This window comes from Bacillus rossius, chromosome 1 (assembly GCF_032445375.1).
Source record: "Bacillus rossius redtenbacheri isolate Brsri chromosome 1, Brsri_v3, whole genome shotgun sequence".
Taxonomy (NCBI): domain Eukaryota; kingdom Metazoa; phylum Arthropoda; class Insecta; order Phasmatodea; family Bacillidae; genus Bacillus; species Bacillus rossius.
The window spans coordinates 48,723,279-48,750,567 of record NC_086330.1 but is presented as its reverse complement, the minus strand read 5'-3'; the positions used below and the strand labels follow the sequence as shown (position 1 = coordinate 48,750,567).

General features: G+C 35.6%; 1 protein-coding gene across 1 annotated transcript in view; it reads left to right on the top strand.

Moving 5' to 3' along the window:
• Nucleotides 1-27,289, top strand: part of LOC134535693 (DNA damage-binding protein 1) — a 110,120-nt gene that overhangs the window by 32,461 nt on the left and 50,370 nt on the right. The window contains exons 8-13 of the mRNA XM_063374891.1: nt 4,819-4,981; nt 7,682-7,843; nt 8,504-8,629; nt 9,109-9,272; nt 22,156-22,286; nt 24,167-24,351. Coding sequence (XP_063230961.1) covers nt 4,819-4,981; nt 7,682-7,843; nt 8,504-8,629; nt 9,109-9,272; nt 22,156-22,286; nt 24,167-24,351 — 931 coding nt within the window. The remainder of the gene's footprint in view (nt 1-4,818; nt 4,982-7,681; nt 7,844-8,503; nt 8,630-9,108; nt 9,273-22,155; nt 22,287-24,166; nt 24,352-27,289) is intronic.

Sequence of the window (27,289 nt, the reverse complement as noted above, 5' to 3'; positions counted from 1 at the left end):
ATGCACAAATATGTAAATATAATAAGAACATAGACAATTACTTGTGAATGTAACAAGGGACAACTCTTTGCAATATGACCAGAGTTATTTATTTAGTTTCAATTTAGTGAAAAACCAGAGAAAGAAAACAATACAATGAAAGAATGAGTGATCTGACAAGCTATGGAATGTTTGCTATTTAAAGATAAACAAAGCAATGACAAATTAATTAAACCAGAAAATGAAGTTCATTAGGTGTTGTTCACATCAAACATGCTTTTATTCAATGAACGCTGAGCAATATCAGGAGCCTTATTGTTTTCCTACAAACATAATACATCCAATAACATTTAGTCCTGTCAAACAGTTTTAGAAGTTCTATCTTGCGAAGTCATAAGTTTTTGTTAAACAATTCTGTAGCAAACACACATTCTGAAATTATCCATGACTGCAATTTACATGTAAATTATTTCATATGAAATACAAAAGATTACTATCACTCCAAACACACCCCACAATTTTTTTTGCTAAATCTAAATTAAATGACACTTCCTTCAAAAAATCTATAAGCCTACTATTTATGTTACAATTTTTTTCATTTTCTTGCACACTTTGTTGCTGCTTCTTCCAACACGTTTTTTACTTAGCTGTCGATTGAAATGATTCAATCTTAAAAAAGTCCTTATTCTTACAAATGAAGCAACCAATTTCTTCTTAACAGCAGGCATTTTTACATTACTAAACCACAGCACGAAAACAAAATCAAAACATGCACGCAATTTCACAGTTTTGTTTACTTTGAAGGTCTAGCGGATACGTCATTTCACGAAAACACCCGAACGACCAAACTCGTTTTTCTTCTGTTGAGACGACCTGGTATCTAATGACCTTGCGTAGTCACTGGATAAACGTATAAAATGCCGAAAGTTGTGTTTTCGAAAGAGCTAAATAATATGACGACGAAGGATTTTACGTGTTCAGTAAAGAAAAAGGCATCATGATGTGCAAGTTCTGTAATGTGCAAGTCGACTGGAAAATAAAATACACGTGTGAAAAACACTGTAAATTTCGAGCATCGCACAAGGTGAACAAAGCATCGGGTTCTGGAACTAAGCGTCAAGTTACTCTAGAACCATATATTTCACGAATGAAAATTATTACATCCAGACGTACGCCTACTCAGTCTCCGTCGTCGCACACGTTCCTACGAGACGTAGAAGGCCATAAAACGACAAAAACTACATTATTTTGCCGACCGCAAATGCGTCTGGTGACGCAATCGTCGATAGGCGTTAACTCAATCTTTGTTCCTTTCTCTGAATCGGCCAAACGCAGTCCAGAAAAATAGCGTCACTTCCATATTAGCCAATCAAATCATAAAACAAAATGCTAATTGTTGTATTTGGGCGTCCTAGCCGAGGCAACTATTTATTTTCGTAGTTGTCACGGCAATGTACGAAAATAAATGCCGGCCAAGAGTGCCAACATATACATGAACAAATACCGCACACGCAGTTGAGGCGGTGAAAAACGTAAACAAAAAAAAACAATACTCTGTACTGTTGAATAAGTACAGTGTTTTGGTGGGGACTAGTTTGCAGGAAATATAAAATAGCTGATTTTCAGAGATAGGTAGTCAAAATGGACTTGAGCCACTAACATTTATGATCAGTTTCCGATTTTTTTGTATGTAATCTTGAGAATTTTAATTACAAATGCAGCGTGCTAAATTTTAGATGTGAATGTACTTCAAAACATTGTTTTTGATAAATTTCGACCAAATAAAACAATTATTCCATCAAACATATACATGTGTATAAAATTATAATGACGAAATAGTTATTTTTTCTAACTAAACAATTTTTTTTTCACCGAAATTTGGCACCGAAATAACTCTTTTTATTCACCGAAATGGGCCTTTTTTATTTACCATTTTTCATTGGCCCTAAAAATGACTTATCAAACATTACAGGAAGGATGGTTTATAAAATGTATTTTAAATATAATATATATAATAGTTTCACGTAACTAATTGGTCCCAGGAGGAGAAAATACACTGATTCCATAACTCTCACAGAATAGCCGCGCGGGCGGCTATTGCACTTCCGGCTCGCGGCCGATCGTCGCGTTGCACCTTGCACTGGCACTGCACTTTGTTCTCACTACACTACACGCCTCTGCCACGGGCAGGAGAAGGCGTTGGCACAACATAACGGACTGCGGAAATTAGGGCGACACTTGGGTCGACGTCAATTCTTTAGTTAACGAGTGTTTTTTCCTGTAAGTTCTTTGCCTGGATGCATCACACATGACATGCTTTTGTCACTGATAGTATACTCACAAAATAAATAAAACATAATAAAAATTTACAGGGTTATTGTTTCATTATATTACTAAACTGTTTTACAAGTATATTAACAATTGGTACTGATTTGTAAACACATTAAAAAAAAAGTTTTTAGGTTTAGTACTCAGCCATTATTAACTGTACTTGTATTTAACACTGTAGTAAGTTTTATGTCTTGCCAAGAAAATATTACAACCTTGCATAAATATTAATTTCCTGTATCTTGTTCACATAGTTTTTTCATCACCATTGTCAATGACTTGATGAGCATCCGTAGTGCCATGTTATGAGCAGTTCAAAAAGTTTGGCCAGCTGTGTTTTCACAGCTCTTTAGTTTTATCTTTGCAGTCTTTATTTACTAAAACTATTCTCTCATTGTGTTTTTCATAGTTTTACATTGATATTTTTTGCGGCAAATACTAAAAAATATGTTTTAAATATTTGCAATATTCATCATAATTTTCCGAAAATTTGGTTGCATAGAAAATACCAATAAAACATTTCCGGCCTAATATGTTAAAAAAATGTTTACATTTGATTTATGATTGCATACAGTTTTACCCTATTAATAAGGTTTTCCCATTAGTCATAGTTTTTGAGTACCCTGAGAAATTTATTAACAGGGTTTTGCTGTATTTATAAATTATTTTTACTAGTGCTGGGTCATATGCTAATTTTTGTGAATATAGATCTTGAATTAGGCATGAAGAGAATTACTCAAATGTACCCCTAAAAACTAAATCTAGTTCTCAAGGTTCAAAAATAAAATAATGTACAAAAAATTAGCTATGTACAGTAGAATCCCGTTATAGCGAGTATGGTAATAGCGAGAGCGCGGCTATAACGAGGTCTTTTTGAGGAATTTATGGCGTGATCGCGTGAAGCGCGCCTTGGTTATTTGTCTGCTTTATCTTCACCGCTCTCGCTCGGCACTAGACATCTTGCCGTTGACGCCTGTCACATTCTTCAGCCTTGCAGTCGCCTCCTAAGTGTGTGGCTTTAAAAGTAGAATCCCGTCCTTTTTTTTTTTATCAAACTTCCACTTGGCTTCAAGGCCAAGGTACGCTCAACTTGAATAAACCAAGCCTTTGAATATACATATACTTGTACGCATTTCTTATTATTTATAAAACAGACAAACTCAATTTTTTCCCGCCATTAAACATAACAATGAATTTTTTTTAAAAATATAAATGCTCTTAATTAATTTGTTGGGACATTTTCATTAACGAATAATAACATTGTTTATAGCTATGTTAGGCCAAAAACGTCAAAGCCGTCTTTATACTTGTTGCTAATTGATCGCGTTAATAATACACAAATATTTATAAACTTGTTTGGAATTATTTCAGTCGTGACACGTTTACAAATACACCACATTATTTATTTTACTAGCTGGCAAATAGTAGGCACTACCGTATTTATTTCTGAATCGCTAGGACAGTTTTCTTGTAACTTTTGTTTCGGTCAGTTGTTGGGGTATCTTTCCAGGAAGGGGGTGGTGATGGTTTGAGTTTAATTCCGAATTTATTTTTTAAAAATGTTTACAGGTTTTTTTAAATGAAAAAAAGTATTGTTTTCCAGCGACTATTTCGTTTGAGGCGTACGTGCGTTGCAGCAATCCTGCTTTTTTGTAAGGAATTAAATCGTCGCACTTCACTAGTGCCGTCTGTTAACAACATCCCGAACCAACACGGCTGCCAGCAGACAGCCCGCGTCGACAATAGATAGCAGGACAATGCTGCGTCGGCCGCGGGCTGAGATGCTATACTTACGTGGTGTGGTAGGGTATTCTGGTTATTTTGACGCAATCTGTGATCGCATCCGTACTTGTGGGGTATCGTTTTAAAGAGAATTCACACATCAGCTTACAGAAATTAAGATTTCTTTAATATAACCTGTTATTTTCCAATTACGTATACAAGTTTAAACACAATTTTTATGTTATTTTCGGTTAATTTTTATTTTTGCGGGGCCAAAATCTGTCCAATTCGGTTATAGCGAGGACACGGTTATAGCGAGGATCAAACCTGGAACCGCGACACCTCGCTATAACGGGACTCTAGTGTATATAGTTTTAAAAGATTCCTCCTTCTAAATGTTGTATTTATGAACTAAGTTTCCTGAAGTAATTCATATTAAAATTTTATTTACATAATACAAATTAAAAGTACAATATCTTGGTGAAAGGTACCTAATTGTATAGGTAAGTACGAAGCAAAATAATTAGACCTATAGTTAACTTCAGAGATGTCAGTGTTGTAATTTTTAATTTGCATTTCAAATCTTTTCAAATATTAAAGATTGGATGATATTTAGTGTTAGAGGATATGACCTGCCAATCCGTAATCTTAACATTTTACTCTATGAAAAGGTAAATATTGTATTTCAGTAATAAATTTTCGGAATGAATTAATCCTTGGTCTGTTACTATGCTGTTTGTTACTTAAAAATCTCGCTATTTTATTTTTACCATACTTTTTTTTTTACAGGGGCCTACAAGGAAGGTTCGCTCCGCATAATACGTAATGGTATTGGTATCCAAGAACATGCTTCAATCGATCTATCTGGAATAAAGGGCATGTGGGCATTGAGGATAGGCACGCAAGGCACTTTCGATAATGCATTGGTGCTCACATTCGTGGCTCTTACCAGGTTTGTGGCATCTGGCTCTTTTTGTGCAAACAAGGTTGGGTGGAAAGAATTTTTTGCTGTTGTAAATGGCACCTTCATTTGAATCTTAAGAAAAGACCTGACTGAATACTGCTTTTTAAAAAATTTTTTTGCAACAATTCAGTGGCAGATACAAGAAATTATGTTGGGAGAGGATTTAAAAAAAAAAAATTTGCATTCAAAATCTTCTATTGACAAGGGGTTTGGACTTTGCCTGTGCGAATATTCAAATTTTTGAATACGAATAATAAACTAATTGTATTTGATTTGACCTTGAATACTAATTCTTCAAAATAATGAATATTCATTTCCTAGTGAATATTAGACATAGCACATTCATGAATTTGTCATATACCAATGTTCACTGCTGAGATTAAGTCATGTGTGCAATATAAATACCCTTTTTTGATTTTTAATGGCACTTCATAATCAAAAAATGAACAATAAGTGATGTTTTAAACATAAAACAAGTATTTAGAGGTCCCCCCCCCCCCCTCCACCACTACTGTCTCGCCAAACAGTAACACAAAAATTGTGTGGACAATTAAAAACACGGCACATTTTTCATTTAAAACTTGAAAACAAAATATTATTTGTATTCATTTCATCACACGTACCATGGACTACAACACCACAAAAAATGGACACTCCATTAAGATGGGCATTAATTATGGTGTCATCTTCATAGTTTCAATAGCTCACAAATCAATAGTCTATAGTAGCAATATCTAACACTGTGTGATACAGTAACAGCTTACTTGCTGTATACTATATCTATGACGAAGTAGACGTTGCTACTTAAAAATGAAAAAAATTTATAACAAAGTAAATAATGATTTAGGATTCCAGATGAAATTAGCAAAAATGGTTTTTATAATATTGCTGAACTAAAATAAAATTTACCTGGCGGCCATAAAAAACAAAACTCATGAATAACAAGGGTTTAAATAAGTAAATAAAAAAATCATTGAATCACCAATTTATAAATACAGAATCAAAAAATATATAAAGTTTTTCGTCAAATAGATTACGATGGATTTTACAGTATTTTGCGGTTCACGAAAATTTTCTGGATCTATATGCAGATTAGCAGGTTGTGGAAAAGACGAATAGAAACTGAAATGAAATGTTGGTTAAGTTAGGTTAACTGCATTATTAAAAATTAATTATTTCATAATTTAAATATGTATGTTGAAAAACATTTTCCTTATAATTACTGTAGCTGACTTCTTTTCAACCAACCTTTCTCTTTAGTATTATTTGTCTAATTTTCCGGAAGTTATTAAGTGACGTGAAAAAAAAATTTTTTGTGGGATACAATTTCTCATTTGTACTATTTCGTATTCAATATTCATATTCATGAATAATTTGATATTTGAATTTGATTTGAACTAAAAAACTTATATTCGCACAGGCCTAGTTTGGACACATCATTCTCATTTTGGTTTTGTGATTCCTGGTGTTTTAACAGCTCACCTTGCATCAACCAAAATAACATACTGCCTTGACTGAGATCTTGCATATTTCTTCATAATGTCAAGGGGGAATATATCCTCCAGATCATCTCCCCAGCCTTCGCCAATACAAAACTTCACAACTGTCTCGTGATTAGTGTTAAATAATAAGCTTGTTGTTAAAGACATTAAACAAATGGAAAAGGCCGTGTGCAAGGCAGATCTGTACTACAATTATAGGTTATCGACTAAAGTTTACCATGTTACCAACAAGAATGACAAATTGTTTCATGAACAAATAAAGGGTATTAAAACTACTAATCATGACTTTTAATGTGTAATGACTTAGTACATGGTAAGAGGTTTCTTTAGCAAAAGTGTATATTCTCTCTGTGTATTCTATGGTAATTTGGAGAAGAAATGCCCCATGTGCTGTTCATTGCTTTATTCTACCACTATTTATTTTCTGGGAGTTTGTTAAGTAACACAAACCTTGTTACTCTGTTTAGTAAATGTACCACTATCTCTCAGCAGTGATATGATCTGTGAGACTTTCTCTTATGTAGTTGGTTGACATTTTACCCAAGAAAGCCAAGAAGTGTTTTTCTTACCATCACCAATATAATCTCATCAACAGTATGTGTTTGTTCTCCATTTCGAAATCAGTGCAAATAACTTCAGCTATCGTATTGCTGGACTATATAATTCTTTGGATATCATCGTGAACTGCTTGTCCCGACACAAAGGGTCACGATGGTTGAGTGGTCAGGTCACATCAAGGCATGAGGTTTAGACCCTTTTCTTCAGCAAGGGAAAATGTGACGCACATAGCCGTGAGCTAGAGTTTTCTTGGTGTACTCCGTTTTCCCCATGCATCGCATTCCATCACTGCTCCATCTAGCCATTTCATCTCTCATCTGACTCTAATGACGTTGATTTGGACGAAACATTAAACCACAATTTGTTCATTCGTTCAAAAGAGAGGCCCATCAATTTGTATTTACTTCATTCTTTATTCAAGCAGCATATTGAGTACCAATAGTGACTATGTGTAATGAAATGTGAGTGGGTATCTAGTATTTAAGGCATGTTTAAACACAACACTTTGATTCACATAGTTGTTTCATGTTGTTTGAGGTTTACTAACCTTGAATGCACACAGCCTCTGTATGTGTATTCATTGCATGGCACAGGCGTGGTGTCACTAACCATGTTGTTGGTGCACCAGGGTGTTGCTGATAACGGGAGAGGAGGTTGAGGAGAGCGAGGAGATGGGGTTTGTGGGCGACCAGCACAGCTTCTACTGCGGCAACGTGGAGCATCAGCAAATGATACAAGTGACGCCAGTGTCGGCGCGTCTGGTCTCCATCCTCACGAAACAGCTCATTTTGTAGGCAGTGCATTGGTTTTATTATTTATTTATACTTGTATTGGTATTTGCTATACAAAAGTGATTCTTCACATCAGACCTGAAGCTTTGCATCACATTCAAAGCTCCGTATAAAACTAATGGAACATCTCCTGGCAAAGTCAAATTGAATATTAAAACAGCTTTGATTGATTCACTTAAGTGGAAGCTTCCCACAGGCCTTCTAGACACTGATATTTTAAAAACTGTACAAAATATTAATCTTACCCTTATTTGTGTACTAAAATCAGTTTGATAGAGTTCCACTAATCCGGACCCTGCTCATTTAGACATCTGGTTAATGTGGATATGATTTTTTAAAAAAATGCTTGATTTACTAATTAGTAAATTTTGAATTTTAATCACAAAGATGTTTTGTAATGAATATTTTATCCACTTCAGTTTTTAAATTTATGTCTAAATATACAGTAGTATTCTAAAATTAAACTATATGAAAAGTTGTATGTATCTAAAAAGACATTGATTTTTAGAGTTTTGCCCAGCAAAAAAAACTTGTATTACATTCATTTTAAGCGAATTCAATTCATTCCGAACTTTTTGTGATCAGGGGAGGATCCAGTCCCATATATAGTGCAGATTGGCTTGACTCTTGAGTGAACGCCTTTTATGGAATGTTGGCAGCGAGTGGAAACCGCCGTCAGACAAGTCCATCAGCGTGGCCTCGTGCAACACTTGCCAGCTGGTGTGCGCGATGGGCTGCGAGGTGTACTACTTGGAGATCTGCGACGGAGAGCTGGTGCCCAAGGGGTAGGTGCTACTGCAGGGCCGGCGCGTCCACCCAGGCGAACTAGGCGACCGCCTAGGGCGCACAGTAGCTGGGGGCGGCGCAGCACGACACATAACGGCTCATATAATATGTTTAACGATTATTGAAACCTGATTAAAATGGATTTTTGTAACAGTTTGGAATGTTTATATTGATATAAGTAATTATTTAAAGTCCACGGTGACCTGTATATAATTTGTAACAAATAAAAAAGTAAAAAAAAAAACACAAGCCTGCTTACATTTGATTGTTGACAAAATTTTATGCTTACGTGATGTATTTTGAGACAAGAAAAATCTTTTTGTGGTGTCTGGTCGGGGGGGGGGGGGGGGGAGAGGGCAGGAATTAAGGTTTTTCGCCTAGGGCGCCAATTTACCTTGCACCGGCCCTGTGCTACTGGTACATGCGGTGTGGTCGCCGGCTGCCCCCGCCGCCACTAGCAGAGTCTGTCTGTCTGCAGGCACGTGGTCATGGAGCACGAGGTGGCATGTCTGGACATCACGCCGCTGCAGGAGGGTGTGGCGAGGGCGGAGCTCGTGGCCGTGGGCCTGTGGACCGACATATCCGTGCGAGTCCTGCGGTTACCTTCGCTGGAGGAGGTCAACAGGGAGTTTCTAGGAGGAGGTGAGACATCGTCGCGAGTTAACCCACATACGTGTAGTTCCTACATCTTTAGATTAGTTCAAGGAGTTTGGTTACAGAACATACTAATTTCAGGGTGGCCACTAAACTTGGAAAACGGGAAAAACCGGGAAAATGTTGGGAATTTGAAAGGGCCCGGGTAAAACCGGGAAACTGTCTGGAATTTTACTCCTTTCCTGGGAAAATGCTGCGGTGTAAATGCGCACAACTTATATAAGACGTACATCGCGGCGTCTGATAATCACGCAGCAAATCTATAGAGTGTCATGTTGGCAGCGACTGTAGTGTTCCCAGGCTTGTCATGTTTCTTCTTTCCTCATAGACGCAATACGTCACTAAGAGGGGGAGAGGGAATATGAACCGCACTACGGCGTGCAACGCGGGGTGTTCTAATTTGTTCTGTTCAGTACAAGTCTTCGAACAATGTTAGTCTTACACTGTGCAGTTTGTTAGGAAGCCATTGAGGCAATGTCTGCTAGGTATTCCTGTCGTTTTAGTCTTAGGGGAGCATTTACAAGCCTTGCCAAATCTAAGAATCACAATAGAGTTATAAATAACCAATCAAGAAACCTGCAAGTTACAGAATTTTTTTCACTCAACCTGCTCAGGATGAAGCCAACGCTTCCTGTAACAAAGCTAAGCCCTACGTTTGCACTTTTATTACTTTAATTTATACTAGTAGCTTCCAACGGTTCAGCGGTGTTATATACTACGACGTCTTGTAATCCATCGCTAGAGCCAAGATTTTATGGTGTTATGAAAAAGGACTTTTCGTCATTAAGAATTGTGGATTTCGTCTTTATCGTCATAAAAAATTAAAACACATGTAATAACATGTACACACCTAGCAGAGCTGCCTTGATCAAATGCTTCAATAATTCGTGGTTAGAGACTTAAAGTATGCACATTAAACAATACTATGTTGAGAGTACATAAAAAATTAACAACTAAAATATTCAGTATTCTTATGCAGGTAAGTACTGTTCCTGAGTTCAGGAGAGAGTCTAATTGATTAAAATAGAAACTACAGTTAAACTCTTGTTCTATAAATGCAATATAATTAAGCTCAGGAAAAAGCCACCATTGTCAGCAGTTCAGCATTCTCTGGTTTTAGAGATCTTCTTCTGTCACTTACAACTACAGAATTCTTAGAAAAAGATCTCTCTGAGTCCACATTCGTTGCAGGTATCCATATTAACTTTAAAGCAGCAGCTGCAAATTCAGGATAATCCGCTTTCATTTTACATAGTATGTCCACCATGTCTATGTAGTTCACATGCGGTTTCTTCTGCTCTTGGGAAACCAGGTTTTGGAGTGTTATGTAGCCTGTCGCTTCAGAGGTCTTCTGCACCTTGCAAAGGAAAGGTAGGTTCCCAATATGTTTCTGGAATTCTTTTTCCTCCACATGGATGTTTCCTACATTTTGAGGATTCATTAGATCGCCGATTCCCAGAAATAGTTGACGAGATGGATCAGTGTTCACCAGATCAATCAGTTTCTTGAACTGCTCTTTAAGGGCTGCAGAGTTGACAGTTTTCATTTCAGCCAAAATGTCTTCAACATTTTCAGGAAATATTCCCTTAGCCAAGACATCAAGAGTAGTTTGAAGTTTACTCAATTTTGTGCACAACTGATGAGCAGTAGGATACTTTGTTCCTTCAAGAAAATTAATTAGCTCTACAAAGGTGTTACAGTTTTGAGCCACAAATGTAAGAGTGGCCTCAAGACATTGTAACTCTTCCTTCTGGAGTCCCTTGATATATTTAACACCAGAGTTATCTTCGCTAAGCTGCTCAAAGAATTCCACAATGTCGTGCAGATGGAGTGTGAGGTATGATACAGATTCAAACCATGTGTTCCAACGTGTAACAACTGGCATGGGGAATAACTTGACCAGAGCCTTGTTTTCTCCATGTTTCTGGAGAAGAAATTGAAGGTATGCATGCCTCCTCTTTCTGGTGTTAAGAAAGGCCATCTTTACCTTACAAACGAAGAGGTTCAGTTCTTCCAAGTTGTTTTGCCAGATCTGCCCAACAATGTTTACTTTATGGGCCCAACATTGTATGTGGTACATGTGGTCACCAAATACACCTTCAAGGGTGCCAGCAGATTTTGTCATGTACCTGGCACTATCTGTAACATACGCAATTATGTTTTATTCCTTGACTTCATATTTGGAGCATACATCAATCACTGCCCGAGAACAACAAACAGCATTTGCTGCATCAAGGACACAAGAAGCCCCGAAGATAACATCTTGTTCAGCACCTGGTTTCAGAATTTTAAACAAGATGTTGAAAACACAATTATTACTCTTGTCAGTGGTTTCATCTGCGAGTATGACCACATCTTGCCCCAAGAGCTGCTGCTGCTTGATTTCCACTTCTTTTTTCTCTCTAAGTAGGGGAATGTACTTTTTCCTCATCCAATCCGCTGTTGGAAGATCACCAGCACCACTTACATGCTTCTGCATCCATGCAGTCAGCTTGCTGTAGTCAAGTTTCTCAAGAGGAATACCTGCAGCTACAAAGGCTTCAACAGTTTCGAGAACAAAATCTTCCTTTTGTTTTTTTTGCGCATATTTGCGCCACTCCTGCTTCTGGGATAGAAAGCTGTCGTTTCAAAGTGCATGGGGATCGTTTAGCTTTTACATGTTTGTCGCTAATTATGTGCTTGTTTACCGTGTCCTTACGTTCATGCTCCAAACGGCAATTACAATATTAACAGAAAAGTATTTTTCCGTCACTGACATATAATCCCTCATTCTTAAACTCGTCAGCACGTGATGCCGCAGTAGCTTTATTTTTCGGCATGATTAAGAAATTTAGCTTTCATTTATGCACGTCATTTGTGAACAAAGCCCGGAGGTACCAAAAACTAGTATTTACTGAAGTTGTAGCGAAAAAATAAACCGCGGGAAGCCTACTTTTTACAGGCGAGAGAACCATATACTCAACCCGAAGTAAAAGGTTAGGTTATGTTAGGTCAGTGAAATAAATGTTTTTATTTATTTTCCGGGAGGGTTGGGTAGGTAAGCGTTATTTAAAATATTTAATGACCGTAAAATAAATAAATCCTTGCAATATGGTGCTTTTTCATTAGCGATCGGAAAACTTCGATTATGTTACGATTTCGGCTCTCTCGCCTGTGAAGTGTGAAATGAAAATGAAGGCTTCACGGCGTTGCTTCACGGTAAACTGCTTATTCAACAAGCACACCAAATTGCGTTACAGTGAAATTTCATTAAATATCAAGTGACCATTAAATATCAATGTTCGCTTTTATTTTCATACGTATTTATTTAATGAATGCAGTTTTTGTTCACGTGTATTTTTCAAAGTATACAGCAAACAAGGCGCTGAGATTTTTTACGTTGTTGTGTTTGTTAACTTGTTTACAATCGTCAGTTGTTATAATTGCGTGATCTCTAGTGGCTAGATGCGTTTAAAAACCCTAACCTAACTCCATAACGATCTGTTTTTTGTTCGTGAAATCGTCAATTTTTGTGATATCTTGTAATTTTTTAAGATGAATAATTAACGCATTAAATAACCACCACACTGCAGTTGGATGACGACCATTTCTTCTACAAACAGATACAGAATTTTTGTCAATCAACTAATAGTCGGTAGTTAACGATTTAAATCAATATTGAGGTGTTTATTTGTGGTTAAAAAACATTTCGCATTTTTCGCGGTTTGGGATGAATTTCGCGTGAAAATTCGCGATTTCGCATAAAACCATATAATCTTGGCTCTATCCATCGCTTATCAATAAACTGTGAAATATGTCCAGTAACTAACGACACTGCTTGTTTTTTTTTATGAATATTCGCAGCTGTGTGTTTAGGCTGGCTGATAAACCTTCTGCATTAATGTACCTTTAACGTCGGTAATGCTATGTTCACTTAAAATTTGTAAAATAATAATACTAAATGTATAATAATTATGTACACCAGAACCACGATTTCACGAACACCGGATTTAACGAAGCAGTGATTTTATTTCCTTTAGAAATATGGCAGCGGTAGTTTCCGCAACGCGAGTGGGCGCACACTAAGCTCGCCCTCCTGGCTGGCGGCAGCGGCTTCATGACGCCCTCCCCTCTGTAACATTCTTCAAGGCTAGCTCACACAAACTATCTAGTGTCCTCCCTTATAACACCCCAACTTCCCTCCCCTTTGAGAAATCTTCAGTGAGAAACTGCTCTTTTCACCCTCCTTTCGCCCGTAAAATTTGGCTACTGTGAATAGGGTACTGAAGAGTTGTGGGAGGGGGAAGATGGTAGTAAATATTTTCGGACCTCTCCTTCCCCCCCAACCCGCCAAAAAAAAGTATGTCAAAATATACCACTTTTCACACCAAGTTAGAGTTCAGTCATCTCTGGCAAGGAATTTACAAGCTTTCATACTTAGATATTAATGTATTTTTAATAGCAGTGGTCCTGTGAAAAGGGAATATACCGAATAAAAGCATGTTGGACCTCCTGCTGTCACCAAACAAAGCATAAACACGGCCCAATGCGTGGTGCACTGCTACATCGCTTTGTTATTGCTCGCGCGAGAGGCGAGACTTGAAATGTTAGAAGAAAGGAAGGGGAATATGCGGGGGATGACAGACGGCAGCCAGTGTGTTTCCTGCGTGGGGAATAAGTGGCGTAGCCCCTTTTTTTATGCTGGGTGAAGCGACCTTTTTCTATCAACCCACAGGAAAAGATAATTGATTGAGCTGTCAAAATAAACATCGCTGCGACAGTTAAAACAAGACGCGGGCGAAAATCCGGTCGGTAGCTGTGTATATCTACTCGAAAAACATATCTCAATTCATGATGATAATATTCCTTATAACTTACACGTATAGCCTGATGTTTTTAGCCTGATCCATGCAAGTTCTTTAGCCACGTTTTGAATGAAAACAACCACCAGCCGGTCAGTGTTGTGCCCTGTTTAATACGCACAAAATATACTAGATATATTTGGTTCCAAAAGCAAAAAAAAGACAAGCTGAAAAGAACCTCAGGGAACTTGAGGCAAAAAAAGTAAAAAAAAATGAGTGGTGCCTTAAAACAGACAGCTCTCATAGACGAAGAAATTTGAAACACAAAATAAGGTTAAAGTTATGTGGCAAACATATATTTAGTAAACTGTCACCTTTTTTTTAGTTAGGTATGTATCACATTTTGTGCATTTTTTTTATACTTAAAGATCCAGTGTTTTAAAATGTGTTCTTTGTATTATTTATTACATAAATAAAAACATGTAATTTTATATATACAGTGAAACCTCGTTAATAAAATACCGGTTATTTCAAAGTTCGCGTTTATTCGAACAATTTTAATTCCCCTTCAGACTGGGATAGCATATTTAATGTCAATCAATATGGTTAATACGAAATATTCGTTATTATGTATTACGAAGTAACCTCACGTCCGCTCACTTAGTGTACTATTGTTTTATTATCGGATAAACCGAATGAAATTTTAGAACAAGAATCGCACACTTTAATCACGTGCACGCAGCTTCACTATAATTCTGTTAACGGCAAATAATTTGTACGGTAAATGGTCTACAGTCAAACCTCTATCTATCGAACTCATATGTATCGATTGTCCGTGTTTATCGTATACTTTCTACGGTTCCGGCAAAATTTCCATACAACTAAGGTTAAAAATGTCCGCTTGCACCGATGTTCGAATTATCGTTTTGTCCCATTGATCGTACAAAATATGTGGTCCTGTCACTATAAATTATAATAGATGATCGTTTAACCATAAAGATTTTGCAGAAATAACCATTTCTTAGAAAGAAACCGTCATAAAAACAGTAACGATAGTATACAGTAGTAAAAATCAACTTAAATCTGCAGCCAAGTAATGGAGCACGTAAATATGAAGAAAAGACAAATGAACAACAACCTACGAAGAAATTGGATGATGTACCATAAATACAGTACAAACCCAATTGTTATCCTAAGATAATTACTAGGGACCCCAGAATATGGTAAATAAAACTGGCTCATTTCGGTGTAAAAAAATGACAAAAGCGGTGCAAAAAAATGACAAAGGCGGTGCAAAAAACCGTTGTAAAAATTAGCAAGCAGTGCAAAAAATCGGTGTAAAAATAAGCAATCAGTAGAGACCCCAAAAAATTGTGAAAAAATTATGCCATTGCGGTGTAAAAAAAACCTCATAGCCTTACTGCTTCCTTATTTGCCTGGCCAATTTTTGGGACATAAGTTTCTCTAAGAGTGTTGGCTGATGATGGCAAATCCCCTGCACCTAAAATGTATACATAACTTACAATATACTTATAAATAGTTAGCATTTATAAGGTTATCGCAGAAAAATATTAATGGGCTAATTTATTCAAAACAATTCTTAGCCAAACCTAACCTAACCTTTTCTAGATTAGGTACTGCTGGATTACATTCAAACCATCAATCAATCAGTCAAAAATATATTGTGGTGTGCTCACCATTTCACAATGCAATCCATCCTATTTATGTGTTTGTTAATCTGAGGTACTTGCATATTTATTTGAAGTAAAGGTAAGTTAATCGATAATATTGTAGGCCTACAAATGCTTATGAACTTTTATTAGAGGGAGAAAACATTTCTAAATAAATAAGGCTAATCTTCAACATGGGTGTTACACCATTCCCTCATAGCTGGATGATCAGCTTTTTCCAAAGGAATGTTAACTTACAGCATCATATTAACAAAATCAGAAAAAAAAATTCTTGTTTTCTGCACTTTCAAGCTTGTTTGCTTTATTCACGCTGTCGCCTATCGAGATTTGTTTAGACACGGTAGAATGCTTGACAAAATAATTGTCTTTTTTGTTTTGTTTTGTGTGTGTAATTTGCCACATGATTTTTGCACGTGTCTGCGTATACAATCAACCCGCACGTTGCAGAACTTGCACATCATAATTTTGTCCCGCTGATCAAAAATATAAAATCATCCGATATTATCTCTCTTTCGCAATCAAACTTTGTCGAAGTTTTCGGCATCTTAGCCACAAATTCAATTGTATCACAAAACTTACAAAATATGGACGGTAGTTGTAAACACTCATAGAAATGTGCACGCAAAAATGACTGCCATCTTAGCTCGATGCGATTAAATTAGGTTAGAAAAATCGACACCAGTGCGCCTTGCGGCAGAAAGGACCATTATTCAAAACACGAAAACTGTGGAGTCAATTTGTTATGTTGGTAGTGCGCACATATCGATTGTTGACAATTTTTACATTTTGTTTTCATTTGCGATGGCAATATTTACTGCTTGTAAACAGAGTAAAGAAAATACGTGGATTTCAGTAACGTGTCAAAACTAAGATAATAGTATTTCAGTCTAGTAGTCTTTCAGTCTATGTTTATTTCACGCCTATGTTTATGATGGCGTAAATAAATAGAACTTACGACATAAGGACATTATTTTGTGCGAAAAAGCGTGAATTTCGCGCAAAAATTCGTGAATTTCGCGACTATGTCAAAATCAAAGGAAAGTCGCAAATTCGTTTAAAGTATCAAATTTTCGCGTTATTTCGTGAATTCTGAGCTTCACCATTTTTCGGGGTCTCTAATAATTACCATAAAAAGAACTAAAGATTCTTCGTCGATACCATAATTACTACAGAAGCACGATAGCTACCACATTTTCACTACAGTTACCGTAACAACCGAGATGTATATTTACCGTGACGGTAATGTATTTATTTATGACATATTAAAAATAAAGAACATTATTGAAAAATAGGATGTTAAATTTTTATATGTACGTTTGGCACATGTTGCGAAGAAATAATGCGATCTGAAAAAATGCAGTACTACTACGAAAAGCGAAAAGGGTAATCGTGGATTTTTAGGTTATGGCAGTCTCTCTCGTTTTTCAGTAATATCGGCCGAAAATTAACAAGCGTATCGGAAGTCGGCAGAAATGCCGATTCAACTAAATATTGGCAAAATCGGCTTCTTCAGTACAGCTCTACATTTGATGACATGAGTAAACATATTTCAGACTTCAGGATATTGAAAAAGACTTTAATTTCCATGTAGATTTATTGTGCGTATGTTTTTTTTTGCAAGTGTAAATTGAATTAAGTAAAATACTTCCATTTTTATTTATTTTTCAACTGATTTAACTTTAATGACAAGTAACTGATATATTTCTGACACTAATTTTGAGGTTGAAATATTTTTTAAAAATTCTTAGAGTGAAGTCCACTTCAGCATTAATTGTCTTGGAAAATGTTCTGGCTGCTAGTGATGTAGACACTGATGTCTTGTCTTCCTTCGACAAACTTTGCAGTGCAGTAAAGGACATTTATGCAACTAAAAAAGTGCAGAAAAAAATCAATGAATTTTTCAAGCCTCTTTAATTCTCTATTTGACTAATTTTCGAGTAAAAAATCAATACTTGATTTTGTCGATTATTATTAATGTGAGCATATGCACCTGTTAATACAAACCTTGTTAATACAAACTGCAAAATTTTAGGTCCCTTCAGGTTTGTATTAAAGAGGTTTCACTGTATTGCAAAACCTGGAAAATCGTGGAAAAAACCTGGAATTTTGTATCACAAATATAGTGGCCACCCTGTAATTTCATGGCATGCAAGGATCTAATCTCAGCCTCCGATGCTCCGGTGATTTTAGTGTTGTCAATAACAATTTGAGACCCAGAAAAATTGTGACTTGCTAATTTCCAAAAAAAAAAAAACCTACCAAACACTATTAAATTGTGGGAAATTACTTTCAGTGCATGTTAAATATGATTTCAGCTGTTTTTTTTTTTGACGAGAGTGAGGGGAAACTAGCGACCGTTGCACAGAGATGCACTTACGACATTCTTTAATCGTAGTGTGGCAGATAATTATGAATGCAATGGGTTGCATACCCAATAGTCAGAATGTACTGCACTCGGATCGTGCTTGCTGAAGGTCTCTCTCCAATTCAGAGCTAGAGAGAATAGAAGCACCCAGCGACCGATTCTGTTTTTTTGCAGATCCGTGCAGCAAAAAAAAGCAATAAATCAATAAATAAGAGAGTTTAATGGTTTTAACGAGCTTGTAGTAATACTTGAGTACACCTTTATTCTTCCTGAACTGAGGCAAATACCTAAATTATAAAGTGTGAATTAGTAGAACACTAGGCCTGTGTGAATACTAGTTTTTTGACACGAAGCAAATATCAAATCAAATGTTTTAAATATTCAGAAAGTCTAATTGAATTGCAAATATTGTTCTCAGCAAAGCCGTATTAAACGTATTTTAAAAAAATTACGGGATATAGGTAAAAAAAGTATTCTTTGAAGTTTGTATTTTTTAACTGATTAAGTGATTAACCAATTGGGCTCTATATATAACATTATTCGATAACAATTCTAAAATAACCATGCAAAATATTAATATTGAGCATTCATAAAAGCAAACTGAGTGCCACCTTTTGATTTTTACGAGTAACCAACTTCATTCAAGCAAAACAAAACAAAACAAAATATTTGTATGAGTGAATCCTAGGCTTCCAATGTTTTAAAGCTTTGCAACACATGCAAAGCTCCAAATCTGGCACGAGCTTTGCTGAGAGCTTAAAATAAAACGAATAGCAAATTTCCTGGCGAAGTTAAATCTAATATTAAAAAGAGCTTCATTTGATTCGTGTAGTCGGAGCTTTGCACAGGTCTATAGAATACCACCCTGTAATCCCGACCTTCCCCCTACCTAATTCCCACTCCTTCCCCATCCCCTTCCTTCCAGAATCTACTGTGGTGGTGTCAGAATCAACGGTCACACCCACTCAGCCATAATATAACCATTACATTGTTATGTAATTTCACATGTTCCATTCTTAGGTGTGTATAGCTTTTTATTTTTTACTGAAGAATTTCTTAAATTTCATTCATTAATTTTGTTCTTCACACAAGAATTTTAAGACTTACTACTCAAGAAATTTTCATTTTTCTAGTAATCATTCTAACTTCGTACTGGTTGTAGCTCTGTAACCTAGGCCAGAGCTCATCAGTGCTTGTCAACTTTTTCTGAACAGCTGATGTTACTGAAATCACTGGCCAGTAAAATCCATAGATATCATAACTTGCTGCTTATCCTGTTGTATAGGATGGCTTCGAACATAAGACAACTTTGAACTAGGTTAAATCTTTAGTATTTGAAAGATATGTTTGAGGAAAAAAATTCTATAAATAATATTGGAGGAAATTGAGTAAATTCAAAAATTCAATAATAAAAATAACTGGAAGTTTAGTTTGTATGTTTATTTTTTTTCTATAACATTCCCCAAAATACTAATATTTTTTATATCTTGAATATTACTTACCCTCTTTATCCCATAATCATCCCACTTGCATAATCGTCGCACCCATATTTTAGGGCGTCAAAATTTGGATTAAAAAACTTATGTAAACTTCGCATGATGATTTTGGTCCCGCTATAAGATTCTGAGCTCTTTGTTTAGGTATCTTTTCCGTATAAAACGGTGTATTTTTAAGTAGAAATCTAATATTTATTCAGAAATTAACTACTGTGAAACCCCTTATTTACGTTACCGTTATTTACGTTTTTTTATTTGCACTATATTCTTCAGGTCCCGTTTAGTTCCCATTTAGTCCAATACAATACTTTCACGCGAATTACGTCTCAAAAATCGAATCCATCCCGGTATTTACGTCACGTGTCAACCATAGTAGGCCTAAAAACATTGTGAAAAACGTAACGTTTATAGTCGGCAATGAACATTTTAAATCGCAAAATATACATATTTTATAACATGAAAAGTTGCTTTTATTTCTAAACATATAATAATTTAAGCCTAGGCGTGTAAAAGTCCGAGTAATTATAGCAGGAGACAATCTAAAATGTACTAGGGAAAAATGTAAACTCACGAATGTATAAACGTACCGGGAATGTCTGGAATATTACGACTTTACGAGGCTGCTTGTATGTCACAACCTAGCCGAAATACTGGTACGTGACATAAACTTCACAAGATAAAATGAGCGGAGTCTTGGTAACTGTTTTATACGTATTTTATAATTTCGGAAATATTGTACAGTTGACGCATGTTTTTTAAACTAATCATTTATTTCTGGGGATCGTAAATAATTAATTATTGGTATCAAGACATCAAGATGAACGTAAACTTGAACACGTCATGGCAGCGAGAAACTGGTGTGTATACCGATAAACTGGTACACGGGAGGTGGAGCTTTTTTTTTTTTCCGCTAAGCTCGCATCTATTGGCTGGCTGCTGATAGAAGGTCACAAGTCTGGGCGGAGCGTTGAGTGAGTTATACTGCGCATGTGCAGCTCAGAGAACAGAGAGAGCCAGCCGGCGACTACGCCACACCGTAACAGCAGCTGATTGAGTACAATGACCTTTCTCCGCACACGGCGCGCTATTGACGGTAAATTTCCAATTTGCGGCCTTTTTTTTTTTTTTTTTTTTTTAATTTTTTTTTACCGTGGTGCAATGCGTATGTGTAATGTAACCCGTATTTGTTATGAACGCTGGAGGATGTGACTGTATTTTAATTAACTTTAACGTATTTCTTACTTTTCCCTTTATTTACACTTTTTACACTTTTTTACTTTGTCCTCATGAAAAGTGCAAATAAGGGGTTTTGCTGTATTTTACTTATTTAATTAATGGAAATACGTAGCTGTCTGATGTGTAAATTTTCATTTAAAGACGTTTTCAAACGTAATAACCTTTATCTGTTTGTATGTGTCACCGCGGTGTCTCGCTTATAAAAATGTAGCCAGCGCTAGTTTGCATCATTCATGTTTGGTTATGTTGCTTCCCGTATAGAACGCACACACGTAGTCGAATATCGATATCTCTCCGATTGGATGCAACGTGCGCTCTCTGTTGAGTGCTGAGTTAACTACATTTGATGGCCCACACTCTCGTGGTAAATGTGTACTACAATGATAGTTACGCGTTAGTTCACGTCACACATTCAAGTGGCTTGCGTTCGGATCACAGATTTTGTTTTTCTATTTAAAGTGTAAGAAAAGTTTTTGTTGCATTAGTTATTAATATAAATTATTTGGCGTGCTCCTGTATACACCACCTTTTTATAATTAAACGTATTTTCCATGAACGGGTTTTGTTTTTATGAATAACTTTACTTTACCTAACAAAAAAAAATTTACCGCATAATTGTTGCACCCATACTTTTCAAACTTGATTTTAGTATAAAATGTGCGACGATTATGCGAGAAAACACTGTAATTTTTTACCCTTGAGATCTAAGCTCATATTTAAGGAGTAGATTCAATGTACTATTTATGATGCATGTTCAAGATTCAAATTCAAGACAACACAAATGTAAGGAATGAAAGTAGAATTTCAATTGTAAAATGACCTTGCATATAAGACACATTCAATCAAGTGGCGACCTCAACTGTAAAATTATATTATTTTATAATTGTGTAATACAGTATCTGGAATAAGAAAACTCTAAATCCAAAATAACTTCAAAATTTGTTAAAAATTCACTGTCTTAGAGAATTCATTTGAATGTTTACTATTTATTTTAGTCTTGTAAAACTTCAGTATATTAAATTTTTGGTTCTGGAAAAGGTTGCATTATAAATACGTACGCAATTTGTTATAACTACCATGCTGTTTAATTTACAGTTTTTAAGTAATTTTTTACGAGTGTTGATGAAATTACTGAGCAACAAATATATTTATTTTACTTAAGTTTTACCATTTTTTTTTTAAAGAACAAGACACTTTTCATAATTTTGGAAAAAGTTTTCACTCTCATGATTTTTTTTTTTTTTTTTCATTAAAGATTAGCAGTAATTGCTCGACCTTATAATCTGCTTGTCTTATTTTCAGAAATAATTCCTCGCTCTATATTGTTGACATGCTTCGAGAACAACAACTATCTCTTGTGTGCCTTGGGTGATGGCTCCATGTTTTACTTCACCTTGAACAGGCACACTGGCATTTTGGCAGATAAAAAGAAGGTAATTTTCACTATATGCTTTCTGAATTTGATTCTCGTTTCATATAATTCCATGATAATTCAGTATTGTGTTCTGAGATCTTTGTATTTTAAAGGTTTGCTTTTTAAATGAGTTTGTAACTACTGGAGTGTATCAATCACACAATCAGTAAAGAGTACGTAATTTGTTTGATAGCAACACAAGACTTTAAATCATATTCATATTCGAATACTAATGCAAATAGTTTATTGGTCATTTTTTTTTACTTTGAATGCTAACTCTTAAAAACATCAAATTTACCAGTCTCTTGAATTAACACCCTATTTTATTCCAGGAAAACAGAGCGCTAATCGAAACAGCATTAATCAAATACTACATTCTTTCCATGAGAGTGTGTGTTAATTAGGGATGCACAAGTACTCAAAATTTCTAGTTGAGTGGAGTTTGAAGTACTTGACTCGAGCCTAATTTTAAAGCTCGAAAAATTTGAGTAGTTCACTGTTTGATCTAGGAAAAAAATAAAACTTGAATGAAAAATTACTTATACAAACCTGGAGTATTCTAATATTATATACGTAGTATTTGTGAAGCTTGTACAGTGCAGTTCAGTAGGAAACGTGATAAGTTGATGCAGAACTGATTAAAATGGTTTTGTTACAATTAATAAGCGATGCTCATATTTTCCCGCATTTCATTATTGTTATCATTGTAGATAATTAAATATTGAATTTGCTAGCTATGATGGCTGATTTTACATAATCTCGTACTGTATTTATGATTTTCATTTTTGTTTGGACTTATTTGAGGTCATTTAGCACGTTGTCATCTTAATTTTGTTTACGTTTACCTATACTATAAATACAATAAATATAACTTCTAAGCAACTGCCATACTCAAAATTTTGTAGAATACACTGCAGTAACAACTGTTTCTTAAAATGGGCTTCAAATATCCTTTTCCACATAAATATATTTTATACCATGTATCATCGATAAGAAATGAAGTATGAAATAAATATTTAATTTACTGTCCACCTAGCTGAAAATAATAATGCTACACGTGAAGTGAAGTGAAGACAAATGAAAAACTGATGAATAAACAGGGATGTGCACCATACTTACTGCACAAACACAATAGTTACCATTAAAGAACTAAAGTTACTTTAAAAGCACCAAAGTTACTAAAAAAGCATTATAACTACCACATATGTAACGTAGTTACCATAAAAACCCTGTGCATATGTGTATAGGGCAATAACAATCTTGGATATTTAAAATATTAAAATAACAATAAAATGGTAGTGTCTATGTGAAAAATTTTCATTTTATTGATGGTCAAATATTTCTTCAAAAAAATAGAACTTAACCATATTTCATCTCTAATTGTAAAACATAATAAATTTTTAATAAACTTATTTGGCAAATGGGGAGGGCTGTAGCCTGTGTGTAAAAAACTGATTAAATGATTTTACAACATTTTAAATGTAGCTTATCTAAGAAACTGTTAAAAACTGGAAACACATGGTAAAATACTTAAAATATTCCATTGCTAGTTGACAGAATCATCACATAGAATGAGAGAAACTCAAAAATGCCATTTTCAGATTTTTATTTTTATAATTTCAGGAACGGCCCACCCTAGAAAAATTTACCATTTCCTGGCCATACCTATAAAATATTTAGCCGATTCCAACTATTCTTCTTCTTACTATTCAAATTATATATTTTTATTCAAAAATAATTTGTCTTTCGTATTCAAATCTAATCCAAACTATAACCTGGTATTCATACAGGCCTAGTTAAATTTAAAACCTCTTGTTATGCATCACCCCAGTCAAGTTTTGTATTATGTTATATTATATATTTAAGTCTGTATCTACATTATATTTTTGTTGTTCCCAGGTAACATTAGGAACGCAACCTACAGTGCTAAGGACGTTCCGCTCCTTGTCGACGACTAATGTGTTTGCGTGTTCAGATCGTCCTACTGTGATCTATTCCTCCAATCACAAGTTGGTGTTTTCAAATGTCAACCTTAAGGAGGTCCATCACATGTGTTCACTTAATGCTGAAGCTTACACAGACAGGTATGCTATTAGCATGTAACCATTTTTAAAATTTTATAAACTTTTGCGTAAGTTTGGTTAAGAGTACTCTGACACCGAGTACAGTTCTGAAGGAATAGGGGAATATCAACTTTATACATCGAACATTATTGCCACCAGTACATTTAATGTTCGAATACCGTATTTACTCGTGTATTGTGCGCCTTCGTGTATAGTGCGCACCACGATTTTTGCAACAAATTCCAAAGAAAAAATTTATAATTTGTTTTCCCATAAATAAATTTTAAAAACATTTTGTGGTACTTTGACTTTAGAAAAAAGGAACTGTCATAAAATACTTACTGATAATTATCAAATTTCACCTAGACAGTGATCTTCCTCGTCTTTCAAAGGTCAAGTTTACAAAGTTTCGTTGGGATTGGATTAATTGGTTTTAGTTGTTATTTGGATCATAGAAAAGAGTAACCGTCATAAAATACTTACTGGGAAATGTGTATTTTGCTACATATCCAAATTCTTTTTTAATAATATTTGGATCATAGAAAAGAGTGAAATGTTGCAGAACCCTGCCCTCCTAATTAAATAATTTTTCTTTTAAACTATTTTCATGAATGTAAATATTTCTTAAAAGGTCTTTTCAAAGATATTTTACAGCTTTTATGTATGTTAGAGTTGAATTTTTCACTTGCTGAATGTTTTAAGAAGGTATTATGTATTTTATTAGACATTTTTAATCATTACTATTTTTTATGTAATTATTCACAAATGAGCCGCTTTTCTAGATTTTTGCATGTTTAGGCCTACTTTTTCAGGTTATTTCGAAATGATTTTAATTTGGTAAAGTAATTTGTATTATAATTGCTGTTTATAATGTTCATTAACGTGTTGGATGATTCTAAAACACGGTACTGTGTCTGGGCTGGTGTGATGGTTAGAAAGAGAGGCATGAGAGGCCTGTAAGTGTAAGTGAGAAAGGAACAGTGCTTCCCCGCCAACCGAGATAAAGACGGTAATTTCCCCCCTGCGTGGGAACTGAGTGATAACTGCTCTCTCACGGTGTGGGAGAGAGAACGAGAATGGAAGTCCCCGATTTCAATGTAAAATTGAAAAGAGATAGATCAGGGGAAGCCCAGAGTTCTGTGTGTACAAGGTTTTTCCATGTATTGTAACTTGTTCTGTGATTGGCTTGTATCAGTAAGCGTGAAAGAAGTGTGCATGTGATTGGTCGGTGAGGTCATGTGACGTCTACTCCCTGCGTGGAGAAGAGTGTGGCAGGACTTCACCAGTCGTCTGTCGATCGCTACCCAGTAGGTCGCGTTCGGTGGCTTCTCGCCAAATTGTGATGTAATTTGCTAATAGATAATTTAACGTGGGTGGTCAGAGCCATGCCGAGTATTAAATTAAACTAATTTTTTTTTTATATTTCTTTCGGACAATAATTAGAGATTGCAGCCACCTTCGTCGGCATTTGGCTCGGGGCGAAATTCGGTTTCGCTGGGTGCGGCCACGTTTGAGGCCGCACTGACTTCATGTATTTGCAGCAAAACATTACTGAAGGACTTAATCTACGCTATTATTTTTCGTTAATTTTCCTCGCTTGAGCTACCAGCAGTTTTTCGACGGGCAGATGTATGAATGAAACGAGTGAATGAACCATTGGAAGTGTTTGGATTCGTCGGGGCATTCTGTGTGAAAAAATAAAAACAAAAACTAAAATCGGCGTTCAACATCTGTTTATTTTGTATATAACGAACCGTTATATTTGGCGCCCGGCCGCGCGGCTTGAATTTGGACACGACCCTGAGATTAAGACGGACATTTTCGGCAATAAATAGAATATATAAAGATTCATAAAACAGTTTGTGACTACGAGAACCTGAAAGAACAAAAATTTACAACTAATATTGAACAGTTTAGAAGAAACGGCGAAGTGTATCCGGAACTATCGGCGCAGCTGAGCAACGAATGCGGCGAGAGTTGACTGGCTGCTGCAGCGAGTGAAGAGTTCCAGAGACGGCGGAAAGCAGTACATCGTGGGACAGAGCTAACCAAGGCGTCGTGGGACTTCAGGCCTGTCTCATCGCGGGACATCGAGATCGTCGCTTCGCGGGACAACGTGGGATGAGTCGCCGATATTAGCAAGTGAAAAATTTAAGAGAAACTGTGTTATTTATATTGGTTTTGAGAATTTATCTTGTACTTGTGTAAAATAGTGTAATTTGTGTATGTCAATATGGATAACTCTAGTACTAACAGTAGCGAATCAGATTTTATGGGTTTTCAGGAAAATGGAGAAAATTCCGAACAGTCTAATCCAAATTTGGAAACAAGTTTAATTGAACAGGATTTTTCATGTCAACAGGAAAAACTTGTAAACATGGAACATCCTGCCGAACTAGGTCAGGATATGGAATCCCGCACAATTAGCAGCCCAGTTGGGGTGATGGGGGGGTGTCAGATATGTTACAGAAATTTAGAGCTGGGCCGATGCCGATCCCCGATCGTAGTAATCGGCCGATTTTGTTAATTTTGCCGATCATAGTGATCGGCAAAACGTAGCCGATTATTTGAGCCGATCATTGGTCTCCTACTGCAAACTTATAACATTGAATAATTACCTATACCTAACAACTTTCCATGTTTGTTTACGGTACTTTTCGGGAAGAAAATTTGATAATTCATTGAAAAATAATAGGATTTAATAATTTAAAACTAACCACACACGAAAAAAAATATACCAATAAAGTAAACAAATACCGTAAGTTTTATAAACATTGAACAGTTACATACCTAAGTATCAATTTCCACGTATATTTACGGTACTTTCGGTAAAATAATTTTCCATTATACTATTTGCAAAGTTATTTATCATTTACGAACCGAAAACTATGTATTTGTTTACCATTTACGGTTAATATTACCGGAATGGCGAATGGCGACTGTTGTTTAGGTTGGTTAT